The sequence below is a fragment of the Pangasianodon hypophthalmus genome, chromosome 5, assembly GCF_027358585.1.
Source record: "Pangasianodon hypophthalmus isolate fPanHyp1 chromosome 5, fPanHyp1.pri, whole genome shotgun sequence".
In the NCBI taxonomy this organism is placed as follows: domain Eukaryota; kingdom Metazoa; phylum Chordata; class Actinopteri; order Siluriformes; family Pangasiidae; genus Pangasianodon; species Pangasianodon hypophthalmus.
In genome coordinates, this window is record NC_069714.1 from 18,740,653 (window position 1) to 18,762,117 (window position 21,465).

The following is a 21,465-nucleotide window of genomic DNA, read 5'->3' on the forward strand; positions in this document are numbered from 1 at the left end:
CTGATGAGTTGAATCTGCTCTGTTTAGTGAGGTACAGTGCTAAACTTTGCAGTGCTGTGGCCCTTCAGTACTGAAGTCTGTACTTAAATTCCTGGCTTAGATAACAATCTTGACCAATTTGTACTGAAATGAAACAGGGTATATAGTGGACTCATGGTACACTGACACCTGTTAGGCATAGAAAACTTTTACTGGTTTGAGTAGATGGAAATTTGGCATCATTACTGTGATTTAATGTTACTCCAGTGAGCCCGTGAAATATCATTTCATCTATCTGGTGACACCTTGTGGCATAAATATAGCACATCTTGACATTCAACAGGGTGCAAATGTAATTTTTTTTGTGATGCATCTACAGAAAACAAAAGCGGGTATTTTTCTTCCATCTGAATTTATAATAAATATTTCACACAAAGTTTAAGGAAAAACAATCTGGTCCATTAACAAACAGATAGTAGAAGACTTGTCACTGGTGAGTTCTTGCAACATATTCACAAAGTAGGTCTACCATGGCATGAAAATCATACAACGAAACAGAATATTCAATATGGCACTTCAAAGTCCCATTTGAAATTAGAAAATACTAATGTTCTGAGTAGAATTTATAATCGAAAGCACACTACTAGCTGGAGTCATAGTTAGTGAAGCAGAGGAGTTCAAGTCTGTGCAGTAAAACATCTCCACTCCATGTGAACAGTCCTGAGGAGACAGTCCTGTCATAATCAAACCGACAATCATAACAAAAAGTCCAGCCATGAGAATAAGTGTTGGCATAAGGTTCTTCATCTGAAACCAGTGCCCACTGGAGAGTTTCAGGAAACAGGCAGAGGGAATGATGAAGATCAGAGGCGTGGCACTTAGAACACCCTGAAAAACACAGACACACATACACTTTTAAAAAAATAACTGTGCCTATGCAGAAAGAAAAACACTAGTGATTGACAAGTACGATCATAAGCACATTCAGTTTCTTTTTTGCAATATTTTAAAGTACATGATATACTTCTCATACATTGATTAGCCATAACATTAAAACCACCTGCCTAATATTGTGTAGATCTCCTTGTGCCACCAAAACAGCTCTGACCTGTCAAGGCATGGACTCCACAAGAACTCCGAATGTGTGCTGTGGTATCTGGCACCAATACCTGAGGTGGGGCCTCCATAGATCGGACTTGTTTGTCCAGCACATCCCACAGATGCTTAATCAGATTGAGATCTGGGGAATTTGGAGGCCAAGTCAACACCTTGAACACTTTGTCATGTTCCTCAAACCATTCTTGGAAAATTTTTGCAGTATGGCAGGGCACATTATCTTGCTGAAAGAGGCCACTGCCATTAGGGAATACCGTTGCCATGAAGAGGTGTATTTGGTCTGCATCAATGTTTAGGTAGGTGGTACATGTCATCCACTAACTAACATCCACATGAATGCCAGGACCCAAGGTTTCCCAGCAGAACATTGCCCAGAGTATCACACTGCCTCCACTGGCTTGCCTTCTTCCCATAGTGCATCCTGGTGCCATCTCTTCCCCAGGTAAGCGACGCAAACGCACCCGGCCATCCACAAGATGTAAAATAAAACTTGATTCATCAGACCAGGCCACTTTCTCCCATTGCTCCATGGTCTAGTTCTGATGCTCACATGCCCAGTGTAGGCACTTTCGGTGGTGAACAGGGGTCAGCATGGGCACTCTAACCGGTCTACAGCTAAGCAGCCCCATACACAGAAAGCTGTGATGCACTGTGTGTTCTGACACCTTTCTATCATAGCCAGCATTAACTTTTTCAGTAATTTGTGCTACAGTAGCTCTTCTGTAAGATTGGACCAGACAGGCGAGCCTTCGCTCCCCTCAGGCATTAATGAGCACATCTTGGGTGCCCATGACCCTGTTCCCAGTTCACCGGTCGTCCTTCTTTGGACCACTTTTGGTAGGTAGGAACCACTGCATAGCGAGAACACCCCACAAGACCTGCTGTTTTGGAGATGCTCTGAGCCAGTCATCTAGCCATCACAATCTGGCCCTTGTCAAAGTCACTCAGATCCTTATGCTTGCCCAAAGACTGTTCACTTGCTGCCTATTATATCCCTATTATATCCCTGCCTATTATATCCCACCCCTTGACAGGTGCTATTGTAATGAGATAACCAATGTTATTCACTTCACCTGTTAGTGGTGTTAATGTTATGGCTGAATGGTATATTCATCAATCATGTTTTTTGTAAATCATGTAATTGTAAAATGTTAACACTAACATTCAACTCCAGCACAACACCAAGACAGTCGTATGAGAGGGATATTGCTGTAACCACTAATATTATCACCAAGGTAACCATGATGTGGGCTGTGCTGCTAAGTAGTCCATTAAAAAAGACATTTGACACCACCTGAAGAACAGAAAATGGGACAGACTCCATAAATGAGCAACAATATCAGTGTGCTCTTAGGCAGCAAAAGCATGCAATCCTGCACTCTCAAATAATGATATCACATTGCACACAAAGCAACACCATGCCTGAAGAAACAATTTTAGACCAATACTATAAATAAATGTAGATATTACCTTTTCTATTCTATTCTATACTAGACTTATAAAATCTAGTCTAATTCTTGAGCCATCATGATACATTGTGTCTTTAAAACAAGGCATGTTTCACTCCATATAAAAAAATAGGTTTGTACACAGTTTAGATAAACAAACGAGTTACGTTAGGTCTCTTTAGAACTTTATGGAAGTAATAAATGCTTTATAAATACTGAGATATCTGGCTACTAAAACTGGTGAACATGTGGGTATGAAAAACATATAGTGAACATACAGTGTAAACCTAATAGTGAATAATGCAGAGTTTTCACTAAACTATGCTACATAAAAACATCAAAATAGTGTACCTCTCTTGTCACAAAGCACTCCAAAGGGAAGGTGGTAATTATACTGAGTCCATAGCAGAATCGACCAGATGTGGCCAAATTATCATATTTGCAGTAGTTCTCAAAAATATCACCTAGAATGGGAGAATAAGAAACAATCATGTACAACTTATTTTTTAAGGTTATTTAGACCATTTGCATATGAAAACTGTAGTATATGTATGTATCTATTGCTGCTTTTCTGTCTCTGTGCATAATTGGCTTTACCTTGTGTGTATCCAGTGAAAGTAGCATAGCCAGTAGCAGCAAACAGTGCACTGACTAGAGCAGCTGAGCCCACAGACACATGTGTGATCCGGGACCAATTACTTAGAGTGGGCTCCTTGAGTGACCCATAGATCATGAAGGTGTTGTGGTGACAGATAAAGGCTGCAAAACAAAAAAAAAAATTCAATGTGAATTACCAGTACAATGAAAAATGAGTGTACAATGAAAAGCAAAGGATGCTTACATTAAATAAGATACAGAGTAAAGGAGTATGTTAACTCTTTTTAGATGATATATAAGTTCAGAGCTACGTCACCAAAAGACATGACACCAACTGCTTGAACTGCGTTCCATTGTGCGAACACCCATGCATCCTCAGAGGGGGGACTATTTAAAAAAACTGAACATTAAAACGAGCTATGCAGAATTCTTTAATATATGCTATTTGTGTTTTTTTTAAGCAGACAGTCAAGACAATAGTATTAAGCCATTAACTAATGAACATCTACTCTAAATGAATAAGCATAAACATCAAATCAAGACTGTAGAACTCCCAATTATAAGTCCAGACTTATATTCATGACATTTCTTATTAGTTTCACTGTAGTTACTGAAAGAATTCCTAGTATTTACTACTTTAAGGGGTTGAGAAAAGTTGAAGAGCATGTGTAACACTAGCACATGTTATATGATGCAGTGTTGTGCTTAGCATAGTACATTTGTGGTCCCAGTGTCACAGCCCTCACAGCTACTATGACAATGATGGCCAGAGTTAACAGCATGGACACTAATGAGACCTGAAAGAGAGGGTCATTGTAATGATTCCACACTAACATAAATATCCTTATTTTTATTGTGAAGATAAGGAAACTATTGAATCAGAGTATTGAATCTCAAATTACTGAAATCATTGTTTGTAATTAATAGTTATAATCTGCATGTTATCTACCTTCCCCAGTTTAGCCATATCTCTGTACAGTGAGAGAGGAATTGTGAAGAGGATGGTAGAAGCCAAAATGACAAAGTGCCTCTCTGCCAGAATATGATCAGGACCAACTGCAAGAAACACCAGAAGCAGTAGTATGTAGCAAATCTCATGAATACAAGTGGTTATAGATATATCACTGAGCCATTACTACTATATACATTAGCATACCTCCTGGTATTCTCTGAAACACTTTGGTCATAGTATCTCCAATGATGATGTTATAACTTATCATTGCTGCATGAAATGATGAAAAGAACATTACATTTATAATCTCTCATTCCTCATATGTGTGTGCTGGCCATTTTGTCAGGTAATGGTGATGGTGAGCCCTCTATCCTGTGATGGAGAGCCCTCTATACTGTCCTTCAGTTAAAAGCGACCACCACAGGAACACCATTAATCTGGTATATCTTGGTTTATGGACCATTCTCTGACATGTCTCTGGTGGACTGGAATAGGCCACAAATCAAAATACCCAGCCAACAGCAGCCCTGTGGTAACTGACCACTAAACATGGGCTAGCGCACAAGTAACACAAACTATCCAAGAAAAAAAGGAGCAAAGCACAGCAATCTGTGCATGGCAACAAAAGTGTGCCTGCATAAATATGCCTGATAAAATAGCCAAAAAACATAGATACAAAATACAAGATAAATGTATATCTTCCTTCATCAATAACCTTTCGACATATTGTGCATTTTTATCTCTAACAGATCATAAAAGGCTAGTAATTACCGATGAACGGATAGAGGAACTGCAGGACTGACAAAATTAGATATCCAACAAAGCCGAAAGTGCTGCGTACAAGAGATTGGTAACTGTGTGTCCCTGACAAGTTTCCCGCTTTTATTAACAAGATGATTGAGTAGTCTGTAGGGGAAAGACAGACAGTATCACAGTATACACTACCAAATAGTATCTCTGACAATGTCAGTATTCATTTTTTTCCATTTTTAAAAATCATAATTATAAAATATAGCCAATATATTACACATGAAATCAAGACATGAAACATTAAAAAGATTACTAAAGAAGCACACAGTATGTTAGATTTTGCATATTAGCTACTGTTGGATTAAGACAGTTAAAGATTTGGCACCTGTAATGACCGCAACTAGAAAAAGCAGCAGCAGTCCCAGAGGCAGGCCGGCCTGAGCCATTGAGAACGGCAGGGCTAAGCAAAGAGAACACACTGTAAAATGTATTTATTGCCAATTTATTAATCTAGCCCTTTTAATTCATCTTACATTTTGAATGCATTTTGAAGTAGTTGTTTTTTGTTCTTAATTTTTATACTGAAAACTGATGAATTTGAATTTGAGGCTCATCTAGGGTGTATTCCCCTCTGTCACCCAGAGTTCCTGGGATAGTCCCCGGATCCACTGTGACCCTGACCAGGAAAAAGAGGTTACTGAAGATGAATGAACGAATGGTGAATGATTTTCAGCTGACTCAGCTTTTCAGCTGCTCAGTCTTGTGAGGGTTTTTGCGCTGTTTCATTAGTTCCAAGAACAGATTTAGAGTAAAGGACAAGGTTAGGTCAAAGATTTCACAACCTGCCCTTGGATAAAGTGGAACATTGTTCATTGTTCATTGTGATTATTTTGTTGGTGAGCCAATTATAAAATGTGATCAAGTTTCATCACTCAGATATACACATGCAATACATTCATGCCTGCATAGTTATGCAGTTACAATAACTTTTTGCGATCATAAGTAGGAATTCACGTTTTCTCGTTATAAATAGTGGCCTTAAAGACCCTCGTGCTGAGTCATATGATCCTGCACCAGGGGGCAGAATAAGACTGTCAGATTTTCTCTTGTCCAGAAAAAAACCCTGCAAACAGGAGCTTGCCTTAAAAATCATAAAAAAATCTAATTAAAAAAATTAATAGCAATATGCATCAACCCTTGTGACATTATTGGCATTATGTTTACATAACAAACTATGTAAATGCATTTAATAGAAGATTACCACAATGAAATCTTTTATTATGGGATAATTAAAACATTCCTCCAAATATAATATAAACAGCATTAGACTATATAATATATAATATTGATCTGAATAGAGGCTATTTCTCTTTACAGTGTGATCAACCTACATGTCTCACAGTTAGTCTCAGATGTGGGTTTAGACTGATCTTACAATTCAGCTCAAATTTAAATATACAATACAAGACATATAGTAGATATTGACTGATGACTGTGCCTACCAATAAGTCCAGATCCAATGATGGAGTTAATGAAATTGAACGAGGCAGATGTCTTGGAGCTTGTTCCACCCTCAGCATGCTCCATATGCGGTGAAAGTAACATCCTCTCCTCATCCTGCTAAAGAAAGTTCACAAATATATATATACATAAATAGTCTCCACCACACACTTTACTATGATAAACTTATTTTCTCTTGTAAGTGCGCTCTACCTTGTGAATGAGTCGACTCCTGTCATTCGGTTTCTTCTCCATTTCAACACGTGAAAAAGTTTCAGGTGCATCAGCAGACAGGGGGCGCTGTGCTGCACGCGCCTCGAACCGCGAGTAATGACGAAGATGAAGACCATGATGACGGTTTCCCATGATGCTTCAGCTGGGAATGTGTCATCTTTCCGCACGTGCTTTCTGTCACTAGTTTAGTGTGTGAACATTAGTTTATTGCTCATTAGTTTATTAATCACTAGTTTAGTGTGTAAACATTATTGCTCATTAGTTTATTAGTCATAGTGTGTGAACATTAGTTTATTGCTCATTAGTTTATTAGTCACTAGTTTAGTGTGTGAACATGAGTTTATTGCTCATTAGTTTATTGCTCATTAGTTTATTAATCACTAGTTTAGTGTGTGAACATTAGTTTATTGCTCATTAGTTTATTAATCACTAGTTTAGTGTGTGAACATTAGTTTATTGCTCATTAGTTTATTGGTCATTAGTTTATTAATCACTAGTTTAGTGTGTGAACATTAGTTTATTTCTCATTAGTTGATTAGTCACTAGTTTATTAGTCACTAGTGTGTGAACATTAGTTTATTGCTCGTTAGTTTATCTTCCAATCCCATGCCAGCAGGTACTCTAAATTTAAATTCCGTATGTGCTTTCTGGAATGATTAAAAAAAAAAAAAAAAAAAAAAAAAAATTAAAAAAGAGTATTGACTTGGTAAAATGATCAGATCTGGTATTAGTGAAGAGGACTGTAGGGACATCTTTTTGATAAACAATATAATTATCATAGCAAAGTATTTTATTCATAAATGTAGAATATTAAAAACTCATCCACTGTTAAACAAGTAATTGTTTGTCCCATCTTTAATGTTAATTCACCTATTCGTCTCCAATAACCTTCAGTGCCTAATCCTGATCAAGGTTGTGTTGGATCCAGAGCCTATCCCAGGGTGCAAGACAGGGAGAATTTACCTCGGATGGGACGCCAGTCCATCACAGGGCACCATGCACACACACATTCACACACTTAGGGGCAATTAAGCATACCCAAATTGCCTCTCTGCATGTTTTATTTTTTTGGGACAGTGGGAGGAAACCAGAGAACCCAGAAGGAAACCTATGCGAGAACAGGGAGAAGATGTGAAACTCCACACAGACACACAGTAACCCAACAGGATCGAACCAGGGACCCTGGAGCTGTGAAGTGACAATGCTGAACCCAGTGGTGCTGCCATCTAAATTGTTAATGAAAAGTAAAAATAGCTGTAAGCTTCTTTCAACAGTTAGAAAATATGACTTATTGTAATGTAGGTATTACCATGACAACCCTTTTCTTTCTTCCTTTCTCTTTTTTAATACTTTAATATACATTAAATATTTAAGCCTTCTTTTATTATATTGTGGAATTAGTGTTCGTAGTTATATTTTGTTATCCTACTGTAGTGACTGTGTATTTCTTCTGCCTTCTTCTATCGTTTTAACAGTGGGTCTATTAAATGTGCTTCAATAATTTGGCTTAATGAGAAATAAAAGAAGAAACTGTAGCATGACATGCTTACTTAATACTGATTTGAGATCAATATGTGTATAATAGGCATGTCCATTTTCTCCCACTCAGAGTAAGCAACTACAAAGACCATTTGAGACAATGCATGTTTTAAAACATTCTACTTCTGTGCCTTTGTATCACTTGTTGTGGAAAAATCGCATGTTACATGTTTGGAATGATATGGAATCACGTGTGAAAAACAAGTGAAGGTGCATTGCACCATTTTATGTCCCGAAATTGCACATGTACATTCATGTAAACACATGTGACTAATAGGTGATCACATGTGAAAAACAAAAGCACGTGCACTACATGTGAATAATTAAACTTGTGGAAAATAAGAAAGCTTATATATGTCACATATACATTACAGTACACTGTAATTCTTCTCTTCACATATCCCAGATGAAAAGTCAGGGCTGAAAGATGTATGAAACATAACATGAAATGTAGCCTATTAAAAAAGGTATAACATTCTTGTGCAATTTATGTGATTATGTGAACACCTGGAGTTTCTCTATCTATCTATCTATCTATCTTGGTAATTTAACATTTCTTATTCACATACTCTTCTAATATTATCAATTGTCTATCAGAATTAGCCTTTTATATAATCAGCTATTTTTAATTAAGGAAAAGCTTTCCAAAACCCTATAGAGCAGGGTAGATAGAAGGAGCAAAGCTGGCCCATCCTCTGTTCTTTTCTCTTTGCACTCTCCTCTTGAGCGTTGCATCTTTAAGCTTTGACTCCTATCTGCTGCTGCTAAGCAACTGCCATGTGACATCTGGCTGATCTGTCAGAAGTTTCCTTGGAGATTTGCAGGTTCCATCACACTGATTGGCAAGACTCGCACATCTTCAGGATGCACATAAAAGAAACAATGTTAAAACCTAGCAATAGGGACATAAAACACTGGTAAACTGACAAAAACAAACTGTTTGAAAGCTAGGCTTTGACAACTAATTGTAATTAAATTACACAAAATTATCAAACAATCTGCACATCACAGTACATGTACAATCTGCAGAAATAATTGTGAATGTCTGTGAACCTTTTTGCAATAATCTGGATTTGTGAATCTTTATTTTATGATCGTGACTTGATCACATTTTAGGAAGCATCCATGCAGCAATCCAGAGCAATCATTCCAGAGGTTCAAAAACTTTCAATTCTACTTCTACATATGGAAGTCTTATAATACACATCTTATAATACTAAAATATGTGTAAAAGTTGCAGAATCATCTGGATTTCTGCATGAATCCTTCTTTAAAATTTAGCAGAGAAAATATGTGCCATAATCTGCATTGCTGAAAGTGTGTGAACATTAGCTTATTACTCATTAGTTTAATAGACACTAGTTTATTAGTCACTAATTTACTGTGTGAACATTAGCTTATTACTAATTAGTTTATTAATCACTAGTTTAGTGTGAAAACATTAATTTATTGCTCATAAGTTTATTAGTCACTAGTTTAGTGCATGAACATTAGTTTATTACTTATTAATGAATGGTGTCTGAATAATAATGCTGTATGAATAATAAATTATTGCTCATAAGTTTATTGCTGATTAGTTTATTAGTCACTAGTTAATGTGTGTTTATTAGTCACTAGTGGACCCTCTTTTAAACTGAACTATTTGGCTAAACTACTATGTCTGTGAGTTTTTTTTTTTTTTTTGATAAAGACAGTATTTTAACATTGTATCCCCGGGTCTGTCCTCAGCTCGGGTTACTGTGTGTGTGGACTTCCTCCAGGTTCTCGTTTCCTCCTGCCTTCCAAACCCATGCCAGCAGGTACTCTAAACTGCTTCTAGGTGTGAATGAGTGTGTGCATCATGCCATGTGAGTGAATAAATGTATAGTAAGTAATTAATAGATTAATGTATTAATGAATCAACCAGTCAACCAATCAATATTTGTTTCCATCACTGAGCTTGATTAAACCATTCAATAATTTAAGATGGTGGATGGAAGCTTATTTTTTTTTGGCATATCTGTAGAAATGACAACTTTCAGTTGCCTCAGCCGAGGCTCATGCTGTTATGCTGTTATATTCTCACCACATAATCTTCACCATCTTGCCCTCTGGAGTATGGTGGCTCAGTTCGGCCACAAGATGTCGCTGTGACACTTCAACATAAAGAGGACTGTGTTTACTATAATGAGATAGGAGTTCAGCGTTTGGAGACTGAAGAAGCCAAGAATGTTTTTATGAACTGTGAATACTGTGAATACTGTACTCTGCTCACCGTATACATACATACACACACACACAATCAACATTTAAAACGTTAACCCACATAATTCAACAGCTAGTTCACACAGACAAAGTCCAAATTATGTCCAAGGAATGTGTTAAACTTCAGTCTCACATGGCGCTCAGTCTGTCAGTGGAGACATAAATGGCTAAAACTACATAATTACTGTACTGTATGTACTGCAGCAGGCTAAAACAGCACGGTGACCGGGCAGAGGTTAACCAGTGGCTACCACAGGTGGTGTGTGACATTTCCTCAGCGCTCAGTGTGCGGTTTCTGGACGTGGCCGGTAGACAGTGGCGTCAGCGCTGAGTCTGCCTCTAATGAACAACCGGAAGTGCTGCTCGCTCTGCCCTCACGCGCGTCTTAATGTACTTATCAATTCATCTCGCTGGGGTCCACTGTGATTCCTCTGCTGTGCTGGAAAACACATGGATTTAACTTTTTTTAAAAACATAGTGCGAGTTCTGTGGGTTTTTTTTTTATTTCTCGTTTTTTTGTCTTGCTGCATTGATTTGCCTTGGATTTTGACTGTAAAATACGACTTTTAAGGCGTTTTCCACCCGAGCCTGTTTCTCCACAGACTTACTGAGTGATAATGGTGAGTGTGAAGAGTGTGGATGGGTGGGATCGAAAATGAGATAGTAAACAATTTTATACAGTTGCACTACAGTGATAGTACACTAACATTTACTTTTAAGGCTAGAGCACTTTGCTGATGTGATGCTGAAGATGCTGCAGAAGATGCAGAAGGGTAGATCCACATGTAACATGACTCAAGCATCTGACAGCTGGCTTGGCAGAGTTAAAGCAAAAATATATATATATGTATATACACATTTAAAAAAAATTGTTTTCTTTATTTATTATCTGTCTCTTTACGCGAAGTGAAGTTGAAGAATCGGGGCAGATCCTGTTGCATGTCCATCTTACATGCAATGCAATTATAACATTTCATTTTAAATTTGTAAAACTTAATTTAAAAAGTATTATATTTGATGTTAGAATAAATTGGGATAATTAGAACAATACAAATAAATACACTAGAGACAGATTAGGCTGTTTATTTAGTTGGTCATATATGTCTGTTATTATTTAAATTATATATATATACATATATATATATGTATGTATATATATATATATATACATATATATATATATATATATATATATACACACACACACAGAAATAATCTAACATGTTCTACATATAATCTAACCTAAATATATTTATGGATAGTAATTCAGACACGGTCCAAAAGCCTTACAGGTTATACACTTCTCCAATTATTGATTATTTTATTCTCTATGAAGAGAATTTAAAAAGAATGTAATGTAAATATAAAAAGAGCCAGAGAAAGCCTAGACAGCAGAGCTGGTCTGGGTTGCGAGATTAGACCGACTGAGTAAAGCTCGCCTAATTCACCATAATACAGCCCAAATGAAATTATATCTACCAAATTATAAATTATATCTGTCAACAAAATTATAGCTAAACTAGATTGTGTCTATCACCCAAAGGACAATTTCCCATCCCAATGGGATTAAAAATAGATCAGTTAGATGGTAGACGATCAATCTGGTAACAAAACACAATCAGGTGCTGTATAGGGTGGGTTTGACATGTTCCATACTCGCAAGCATTTCAGCATAGATGTTGTTTTTGACATGTGTGTAACATGTCTTGCATGTATAGTTTAATGGCTGGATGTTCAGAGATAAGAAATCAAAGTTATGAATTTGTAAGGCTAAGGGTGTGTTTAATGCTCGTAGATTTGCGTGAAATGGGGATTGGAAAAAATGATATTTTACGGTGAACAGCAGGGTCAGGAGTAATCTGCACTTTAGCTAATATAGATGCAGTGACCTGGCTGACCCACTGTTAACACTTTTAGCACAGATGTTGCTTTTTGCATTGTCCATTTGCATGTCCATGCAGCATTCTGGAGTGAGCTTTAAAACCAGGCTACACTTTTTGTCTCAGCAAGTAAAATTACTGACATAGCAAAATCTTTGTTGTGCACAATAATAGAGCCAAGAAACAACACATCACTTGTAGATTGACTTAAATGATGCCACCTTTTTTTTTTCTTTTTTTTTTTATATGGCAACAACAGATGTCCCAAATGGGGCTCCATGTCTTAGTGCAGTTTTTACACACTCTTAGAAAAATGTTCACTAAACTGTAGGATCCTTTACCTAGAAACATGCATACAGTCTACCTTTAAAGACTAACTCTAAAAGATAATTACGGTCCAATTAGCCTGTGTAACTATCTATGACAGATACATATTAAAAGCACAAATGATAAGAGTACGACAAGGAAAAGTACAGTTTAGCAGCCTTTTTTTCTGAGGGTTTATTGTGCATGTCTATATTGTGATGGTGCCTGAGTAAAATTTTGGTTCAGGGATTGTTTCTTTGTATAGATGTACCTCTTAGTGAATAATATTTTGGGCCTTTTGTTCTATTCTGCTATTCTTTTCACCTATAAAGCAATTAATGTAACTTATATCTTCTTAAGGAGCATAAAAATATCTTTAATGTGTATGTAAGATTGAGGATTTCAATGAGTGAACAAGTGTTCATATCTAAACTGAGGGTCCGTTTACTCGTACCTCATTCTATTCTATTCTGTTCTATTCTATTCTATTCTATTCTATTCTATTCTATTCTGACCACCACATCTTTAAAGATGAGTTGTTTTATGCTAGATCGCATACGAGTGTGTACGCGGTTAGACCCATTATCAAATGCAGTGAGTGTTTCGGGGATTTGCTGCCAAGTGCTCTATTAGTGGTTTTTAGTTTCACTCCAGGAAATGTCTCCACACTTACGCACGGCTTCTTGTTTCTCGATATGTATTTTACATTTGATTTATGCTTAGAAACCTATTGTGGTTGAGATTTCAGGACCACGGACAACATCACTCATAACCCTGAATGCACCATGTCTGTTATTTCTGTTTGTTGTTTTACGTTCCTTGAGGTGCACACCGATGATACTTTGAACTAATAGAACAACACAATGGACACTCCTTTATAAGGGACACAGCAGGCTGTTTTTTAGGCTGCCTTTAGTGCACTGCTATACTTGTTCTGCCTTTCCATAGTGGCAAATCTGTTCTTCTTTGTAGTTGTGGTTGTATGATGGGGTGGAAACGTGAAAAAAGGGAAATCTGGAGAAATTGGGTGGGTGGGGGGGATAATAACAAATTGAGACTGTAGTCAATTGAGGCGTAGTCATGATACTTCAGAGACTGTGACATAGAGGAGGTTGAGGAATAAACTGAGCTCAGTACTTCACATACTGGTGTAGTGTTGGACATTTTAAATACTCTTTTTTGTCCTGACAGCCATTTACACATGCAATATACGCTGTCACTAAAATTCACCTCTTGTCTGCTATCTGTCACCAAATATTTGTTTCTCAATGCAATTTACCCCATTTTTGTTTATTTCTAAGAAAGGACACTGAGTTATCAATAAGCAATACAAGAGATGCACTGCTCTTTTATCAGTGCTCACAAACACACATACAATTACAATTCATTATAATTTTTAGTATATTCTGTCAGTGCTTACTTACAATATTGAAGTACAATATTCAATCAATAGCATTCAGTCATGGGTAGCATTGTCACCTTATGGCTCTGGGGTCCCAGGTTCGATCCTGAGCATGAGTTATGTGATTTCTTCCCAAAGGCTTGATTGCCCCAAGGTGTTTGTGAATGTATATGTGCATGGTAGCCTTTGACAGATCAGTATTCAGTACCAGTAGCAGTACCAGGATCTGGTTCCAGATCCACCACACCCCCTGCTCAGGATTAAGTGGTTACTGAAGATGAATCAGTGAACGAATATTCAATCATTATTTATCCTAATAAATAATACATAGTAATCATATTTAATTGTCTACTTGTACATACCTTTATACTATGCATGTACACTGTTATCTTACTGCTTTGCTACTGAAGAAAACATGGATTTTTTAAATCAGTTTTTGTGTAGATAATAAAATCAATCATTCATAATTTATCTTGATCAGGGTTCTGGTGGATCAAGAGCCTCTCCTAGGGACACTGGGCATGAGGCAGGAATACACTCTGAATGATACGTTAGTCCTTCACAGGGCACTATGCACAATCACAGGGCACTATGCACAATCACACACACCCACACACACACACACAACAGACACACACTCACTCACACCCAGGGGCAATTTAGCATAACCTACTGGCATGTTTTTGGGATGTAGATGGAAACTGAAGAACCCTGAGGAAACCCACATAGACATGGGAAGAATATGCAAAACTCCACACAGACAGTAACCCGAGCTGAAGCTGTGAGGTGCCAACACAACCCACTGCGCTGCTGTGCCACCCATATAGAAACCAACCCTAATATATTGAAACTTAAATTTTTCACAGAACTAAAGTCAAATGTGAACTAATGTTAAAATGTACAAGTACTTTACTAATATATATTCATTATCATTATCCACAGTTTTATATGCTGTATAGCCCTCATTATTCTAGTTTCAAATCAGTGAGAAAGCTATACTTGAGCTACATGCAAATATTCTGTCAAATAACTGGTGAAACTGAATTTTTATTTCCATGTACTTTTCTGGCACATTACAATTCAGCTATCCCGTTGTTACATGTGGATTGGTATCTGAGCAATCATGTCATTCTCTGGAACTCTGTAGGTTTGTGGGTTTTTTGTTTAATCCTTGTTAGGATTAACAAGGGTTATTTGTCTGACATGAGAACTGTTCCTTTTCCCAGTGGTGTCCCCACTACTTGGGTTAAGAAGAAAATGATGCTTTCTCTTTATTCATGTATTCCATTGGTTGGGGCATTATTTCCAGACAGAGTTTTGGAAAGTTGTCTAACTGATACCCTGGACACTGTTATGATTTTCAAGTCACTGATCATGGTCCTGGGTGGCACACACATTGTCACACAGCTCAAGGGTCCCTGGTTTGATCCTGAGCTTGGATTACTATCTGTACGGAGTTTTGCATGTTCTGCCTGTGTCCATGTGGGTTCTCCAGTTTCCTCCCACCTTCCAAAAACATACCAGTAGTTGGACTGTCATATCTAAATTTTCACTAGGTTTGAATGAGTATGTGAGTATGTGTATGCATGGAGCCCTACAATGGGCTGGTACCCAACCCTGTCTCACGCCCAGTGTTCCCAGGAGAGGCTCCAGATCCACTGTGATCCAGGCCAGGATAGGGGTTACGGAAACTAAATGATGAATTAACGAACAACGAATGTTATATTTTTGGGCACTTTTCTGCCCAAAAATGTTAAGTAGAAGAGCTACTATTACAAGTAATAGTAAATTAAACACAAAATACAATTCTTTCTTTCTGCAGAATTGTAGTTCTTTTCTTTCTGCACTTGCTTTAGTAGAACACAAGCCGTTCTGAAGGTATTATCACTTGTGTTTCTGTCTAACATCGGCTGTTGTATTTTTATGGCTGTAGCTGCTTCTCATGTAGTGGGCTAGCAAATCAATCAAAAGGTACAGGATGCAAAGATGGCACAGATTCTTGCACCGCCGGGACCACACAGCTTCCGCCCGTTTACCCGGGAGTCGCTCAAGGCCATTGAAAAACGAATTGCAGAGGAGAAGAGTAAAAAGCCTAAAAAAGGAGCGCAAGAGGGAAATACTAATGATGAGGATCAGCCACAACCTAACAGTGATCTGGCGGCAGGGAAGAAATTGCCGTTTATATATGGGGACATTCCAGAAGGAATGGTGTCCACACCACTGGAAGATCTGGACCCATTTTATTGCAATCAGAAAGTAAGTTTTGATTTGTTTTCACTCAGTCTGGAAATGCATTTGGGTGTGCTCTGTCTAATGGGCTTTTAGTAGAATTTGAGTGCTGACGTGGGTGGCTGGCTACTGCTGTTACATCGTTAATGTGTGAATGGTCATTCATGCAGTGACTTATAAAAGGGTTTAGTGCTGGATTATCTGCATAATGCATGGACTTTGGATGATTAACATGATTACTAAAGATGATATAACAGCTGATTTTTTTTTTTTAGCAAAATCTTTTACTAAACCAGGCTAGATATGAGGTTTTTGAGCTAGATCAGGGGTTCTCAAACTTTATACAGCCAAGCCCCTTCCAGTAAAAAAGGATATATGGACCCATAAACAATAAACATGTTTGATGAGTATAACAATAATATGATATGAGTATTATCCAATTGTTTATATATCAGGCACATTAGGCAAACATGTACAATCATATGTATTTATTGGAGTCATGAGATATTATATGTTCTACCTACTGAACCTAAGCAAGTTACACAGAGTTAGAAATGTAGATTCACAATTTTACTATTTACTATTTTTTACTACAATTTTATGCAATTTTACATTTTTTTTTCTAGTTACTCGCAGTATGATTTAAATTGACATTAAGCTGTTTTATATTGTTGAATTAATGAGCTTTAGATTAAATCCATTCACCTTAAGTGCAAAGGCAATTGGGCTTAGAATTATAATAAATGTAACAAATTTAAACAACTGTAATGTCATGTTATGTAAAAAAATGCTTCACAGACCTCTGGGGAACCCCGACCCTACTTAGATAGCATCCATAGAGTGTTCAGTCCACAATAGTAGTATATATTCCTTTTCTGCATATTCCTTTTCTGCATAACGTTTCATTTAAATAGAACTTCTAAAAAATTTAGTAGAACAATAATCAGTTCTAACAGGCCTGGTAATCTTTTTTTCAGATTTTATGTAGGTCAGTACTGAATGCACCGGAAACACACCAAGCACCAGCACTGACCTACCATTCTGAATAATATGTGACTGTATAGTAGCAATAGCTTTGTTTCTTGTTTTTCTTTCAGACCTTTATAGTATTGAACAAAGGGAAGGCAATCTTCCGCTTTAATGCCACTTCTGCCTTGTACTTGCTAAGTCCATTCAACCCACTCAGAAGAATATCAATTAAGATTTTGGTGCATTCATATCCTTTCCATATGCTGCTAAAATATTTAGTTAAATATTTAACTAAAATATTTATTTCAGAGTTATCGCAATCCTGTAGTTGTCCTATAGTGCTTATCCAGTAATAACAGGTGTGACTGAAAAATAATTGTTAATCATAAGTAATATTAATAACCTGTAAACAAAGAAATTAATTTTTTAAGTTGTTACTCTGCCTTTACGTTTTCCCAAGTCAGTTATTTTTAAATCATGTTTTTCTTGACTGCAGTTGTCACATTGTTCAGCATAATAATCATGTGCACTATCCTTGCAAACTGTGTGTTTATGACCTTCACTGAACGCACGGAGCTTCGATCCTTGTTCAAGAATATAGAGTAAGTCTCTCTCACTATTAGTACTGAATATGGAGTATGACTTAATTCCTCAGACTCATTGACTCATAGTAAATCCTATGTCTTTTTGTTGTGATTGCTGTGGTGTTTTTTTTACAGGTACACGTTTACTGCAATATATACATTTGATTCATTAATAAAGATCTTAGCCATGGGCTTCTGTATAGGGAAGTTTACCTTCCTCAGAGACCCATTCAACTGGTTGGACTTCACTGTGATTGTAATGGCGTAAGTACAGGACAGTTCACACATGTCTAATATATATATAATATGACTTGATACACCGTCTTACCTGCAGTTCTGTTATGCAGTATTGGTGAGGAGTTAGTTAAAAACAGCGACACTACTAGCTTAAGTACATATTTTAGTAGCGTGGCAGTAGCTGAGTTATTTTCGAAATAATATAGATTTTCCAGTAACTTTTTCACCAATAGTGTGTAGCCTTCACTGTGGCGATTGCACTGTGGTATAGCCATGATACACGTAAAGTTTCTTGGTCTCACTCTCAGACACTGAAGTGTACATAGGGTGTAGCTGCAACTAAGCCAAAGGGGATGCATAGTTTTGTGTAAACTTAAGAAATACAATGTTATGACTGTCTATCAGATGTTTCACAACATTAACTGTTAATGATAAGCCAGTAAAATGTGTGACGTGTCATTCATTAATAAATTAAACATTGTAATTGTTTGCAGATTGCTGTGGAATAAGCAGAATAACACACTCCAGACTGTGTGGTTATAGAAAATAATCCACTTCAGGGTGATAACTCCACTTCATGTTCACACCAGCCTGGCTTCATATAACCGCATGGTCTGTTGTGTGTTATTCCTTACACACACACACACACACACACACACATATATATATGTATATATATATATATATATATATATATATATATATATATATATATATATATATACACATATGTGTGTATATTTATATTTGACAATAGCTTCAAGGATACTCAGAAAAAGTAGCTTGTAGTACTTTAAATCAAGGGTAACTTACAGCTTGTTGCAAATGTTGCAAAGTAGCTTCGCCAGCATTGCTTATATGCAATCTCAGAATAATGAGTCATATATCACTTCCTTCTCACTGCTTGCTTTGGACAAGCATTGGAGTGATATTTGAGAAGTCAATCTCATCGATTATAAATAATCCCCTTTCTGCAGTCAACAGCTTTGAGCCAGTCTATAAAAGCATGCTTGATTTGATGGATGTGTTTTAATTACCTTAAAGCTGTGCCAGACATGATCTTATTGATTAATCCTATCATTAAGTAGACACTTATCTGCCCAGAGTGAATCCAATATCTTTTTACTACCCAGCTATAGACAGTCTTCTAAATCTGTACATTCATATACAAGATTCATCCAGCGTAACTGTTCATTTGTTCCATCTGTAACAGTGTAAACAGAGACAATGCCTTCTGTATGTTTAGCTACTAAGATCTTGGAAAGCTTTTGTTCTAACCCCTGACCTCTTACTGCCTTATCTCAGGTATGTGACAGAGTTTGGCAACGGTTTGGGTAATGTCTCTGCTTTGAGATCTTTCAGAGTTGTTCGGGCCCTGAAAACAATATCAGTTATCCCAGGTAAGAGCATGCTTCTAACTGACTGCAGTTTGTCTTTATGTAGCAGGTTTTACATTAAACGAACATACTTTTGTGCATACATTACTAATTATTAATACATTATTAATACATTTATTTATATTAAAAAATTTAATCCAAATCTTTAATAATTCCCTTTAATAAGGGAATTGATTAGTGATAATGAACCTTACTTCACATTTTGTAAATTTTTTTTAAAAAAGGGAAATGCTTGTATTTTTTATTTATTTATTTATTTATTTTTACAAATTTTTATATGCTTCACAAGTTTATATGCTTGTATTTTTACAAATTTTTATATGCTTCATACTTTCCCTGAACACATGCAATTATGTTATATATATTCTCTGCATAATAATATGTTGTGCTGTCTGTTGCTCTCAGGCCTGAAGACCATTGTAGGAGCTCTGTTCCAGTCAGTAAAGAAACTTTCAGATGTGATGATTCTGACTGTCTTTTGTTTGAGCGTATTTGCACTGATTGGCCTGCAGCTTTTTATGGGCAACCTGAGGAATAAATGCATAAAGATACCAACCGATGGCATTATAAATGAGAAGGGACAGCTGGTTTTTACTGGAAACTTCACTGAGTTCAACCTCACACAATACTATAATGATAAGGGTGAGTGTTGTTGTTGTGGTGGAAAATAAATTATTAGAACAGGTCAAGTCAGCAAATAAAACCCAACAGTATTCTTAATTAATCCATCTCCAAACATGGTGGGTTACAATCCATTACAGTAAATACAGTCTTGGACATAACAGAATCTGCCTATTTGGGATTTTGTGGGATTTTTTTTCCCTGAGCTCATCTATTTGCTGAGTTAAATAGGTTAGAGCAGGGAAAACACAATAAACACACAGCAGGACTATTTCCCATGACTGCATCAGGAGGCACAAAGCTAGGACGTTTTTCCTGCTTAAAATGTACCCACTGCGCTGAAACCAGCAGGGAGATTTTCCTTCAGTATCCACTTGTTGCCCTCACCACCCCTCAGCCATTAGCATGCATTAGCAGGCTTAGTCCTCAGATCCCTTGAGACATAGATTAGATTCAGAAGGTGAGAGTTCATGGCTGCCCAGGAGCTAACAATGACTGACAGAAGTGGCACAGGGGAGTGTGTAACTGTTTGTGCAATGGAAGATCTAACATAGTGGTTAATGAGAATATGGTTGGTGAGGGGATTCTGTCAACTTTCAGACATAGGAGACAGTGTTAGTGTGGAAGTAATGAGAAAGAATTAGAGAAAGGAAGACAATCATGGTTACTTAACGGAAGGAAATGTGATCCTCATTCTAAAGTACTCTATGACAGTACACAGCAAATGTTTCATGGCAGACTGGCGCTAATACTAAGATGTGGTTTGACTGGGCCTGATACCACAGCCAAGATGCCACTGACTGTACTATTCATCCATTTATTCAACTTTTCTATTACATTCTTTTAAATATCTTTGCTTAGGTTCTGGCTCTGTAGAGGTTCACATAGATAAGTTCAAAAATATTCATAATATACAAATGTTACATGTTGTTCCATGCCAGAGGGGACTGAATGCTATCTTTCTCTTTTTTCTGTAGATAATTATTATAAAATTGAAGGAAAGAAAGATCCACTGCTCTGTGGAAATAACAGTGATGCAGGGTAAGTAAATAATAATAATAATAATTATTAGTATTATTATTAGGGATATATCAATATTGATACTGGTATCAGGTATGGGCCCATGAACAATGCTCATGTACTCATACTCATCAAAGCTGCCCGATACCAACAGTCGATACCAGGTGATACTATGTGACATAAGGCTGGTGTATGTTATCATGCTAGTGAGAAAACAACACGAAATAACAGCAATCTGGATGTATTTCACGATTAATGATTTCAATCAAAGCAAAGCAGACTGCATACTGTGCTCTATGAAAATATACTACAGCATCGTCCTACAATACAAGAAACATGATTAAACATCTTAAACATAAAACCGAGCATGAGGAGTTCAAGTGTACTAGTGGCAAATGATGCAGGCTAGGCAAGAAAAAAATATCTACAGAAACCCCAGTACATTGTTCTTGATGATGTCA

At 36.9% G+C, this 21,465-nt stretch overlaps 2 protein-coding genes across 3 annotated transcripts in view; one reads left to right on the forward strand and one right to left on the reverse strand.

Moving 5' to 3' along the window:
* Positions 1 to 392: 392 nt before the first annotated feature.
* slc38a11 (solute carrier family 38 member 11) lies at positions 393 to 6,621 on the reverse strand. The gene is made up of 12 exons (XM_026913030.3): positions 6,556 to 6,621; positions 6,345 to 6,462; positions 5,228 to 5,302; positions 4,864 to 4,998; positions 4,297 to 4,362; positions 4,090 to 4,196; positions 3,858 to 3,937; positions 3,457 to 3,527; positions 3,141 to 3,302; positions 2,895 to 3,007; positions 2,258 to 2,389; positions 393 to 867 (listed from the first exon to the last, which is right to left on the reverse strand). Exons 1-12 carry the CDS (start codon positions 6,595 to 6,597, stop codon positions 574 to 576), a joined length of 1,395 nt encoding a protein of 464 aa, XP_026768831.1. The 5' UTR covers positions 6,598 to 6,621; the 3' UTR covers positions 393 to 573.
* A 4,114-nt stretch (positions 6,622 to 10,735) lies between these two features.
* scn1laa (sodium channel, voltage-gated, type I-like, alpha) overlaps positions 10,736 to 21,465 on the forward strand; it is a 40,981-nt gene continuing 30,251 nt past the window's right edge. The window contains exons 1-8 of one of the 2 annotated variants that reach the window (XM_026912196.3): positions 10,736 to 10,979; positions 15,881 to 16,203; positions 17,274 to 17,392; positions 17,649 to 17,747; positions 17,865 to 17,993; positions 19,272 to 19,366; positions 19,769 to 20,005; positions 20,962 to 21,025. In XM_026912196.3, coding sequence (XP_026767997.3) covers positions 15,934 to 16,203; positions 17,274 to 17,392; positions 17,649 to 17,747; positions 17,865 to 17,993; positions 19,272 to 19,366; positions 19,769 to 20,005; positions 20,962 to 21,025 — 1,013 coding nt within the window. In that variant the 5' untranslated portion in view covers positions 10,736 to 10,979; positions 15,881 to 15,933. Of the gene's footprint in view, positions 10,980 to 15,880; positions 16,204 to 17,273; positions 17,393 to 17,587; positions 17,748 to 17,864; positions 17,994 to 19,271; positions 19,367 to 19,768; positions 20,006 to 20,961; positions 21,026 to 21,465 lie in introns of those variants that run through there. The other variant, XM_026912210.3, reaches the window with a different exon arrangement.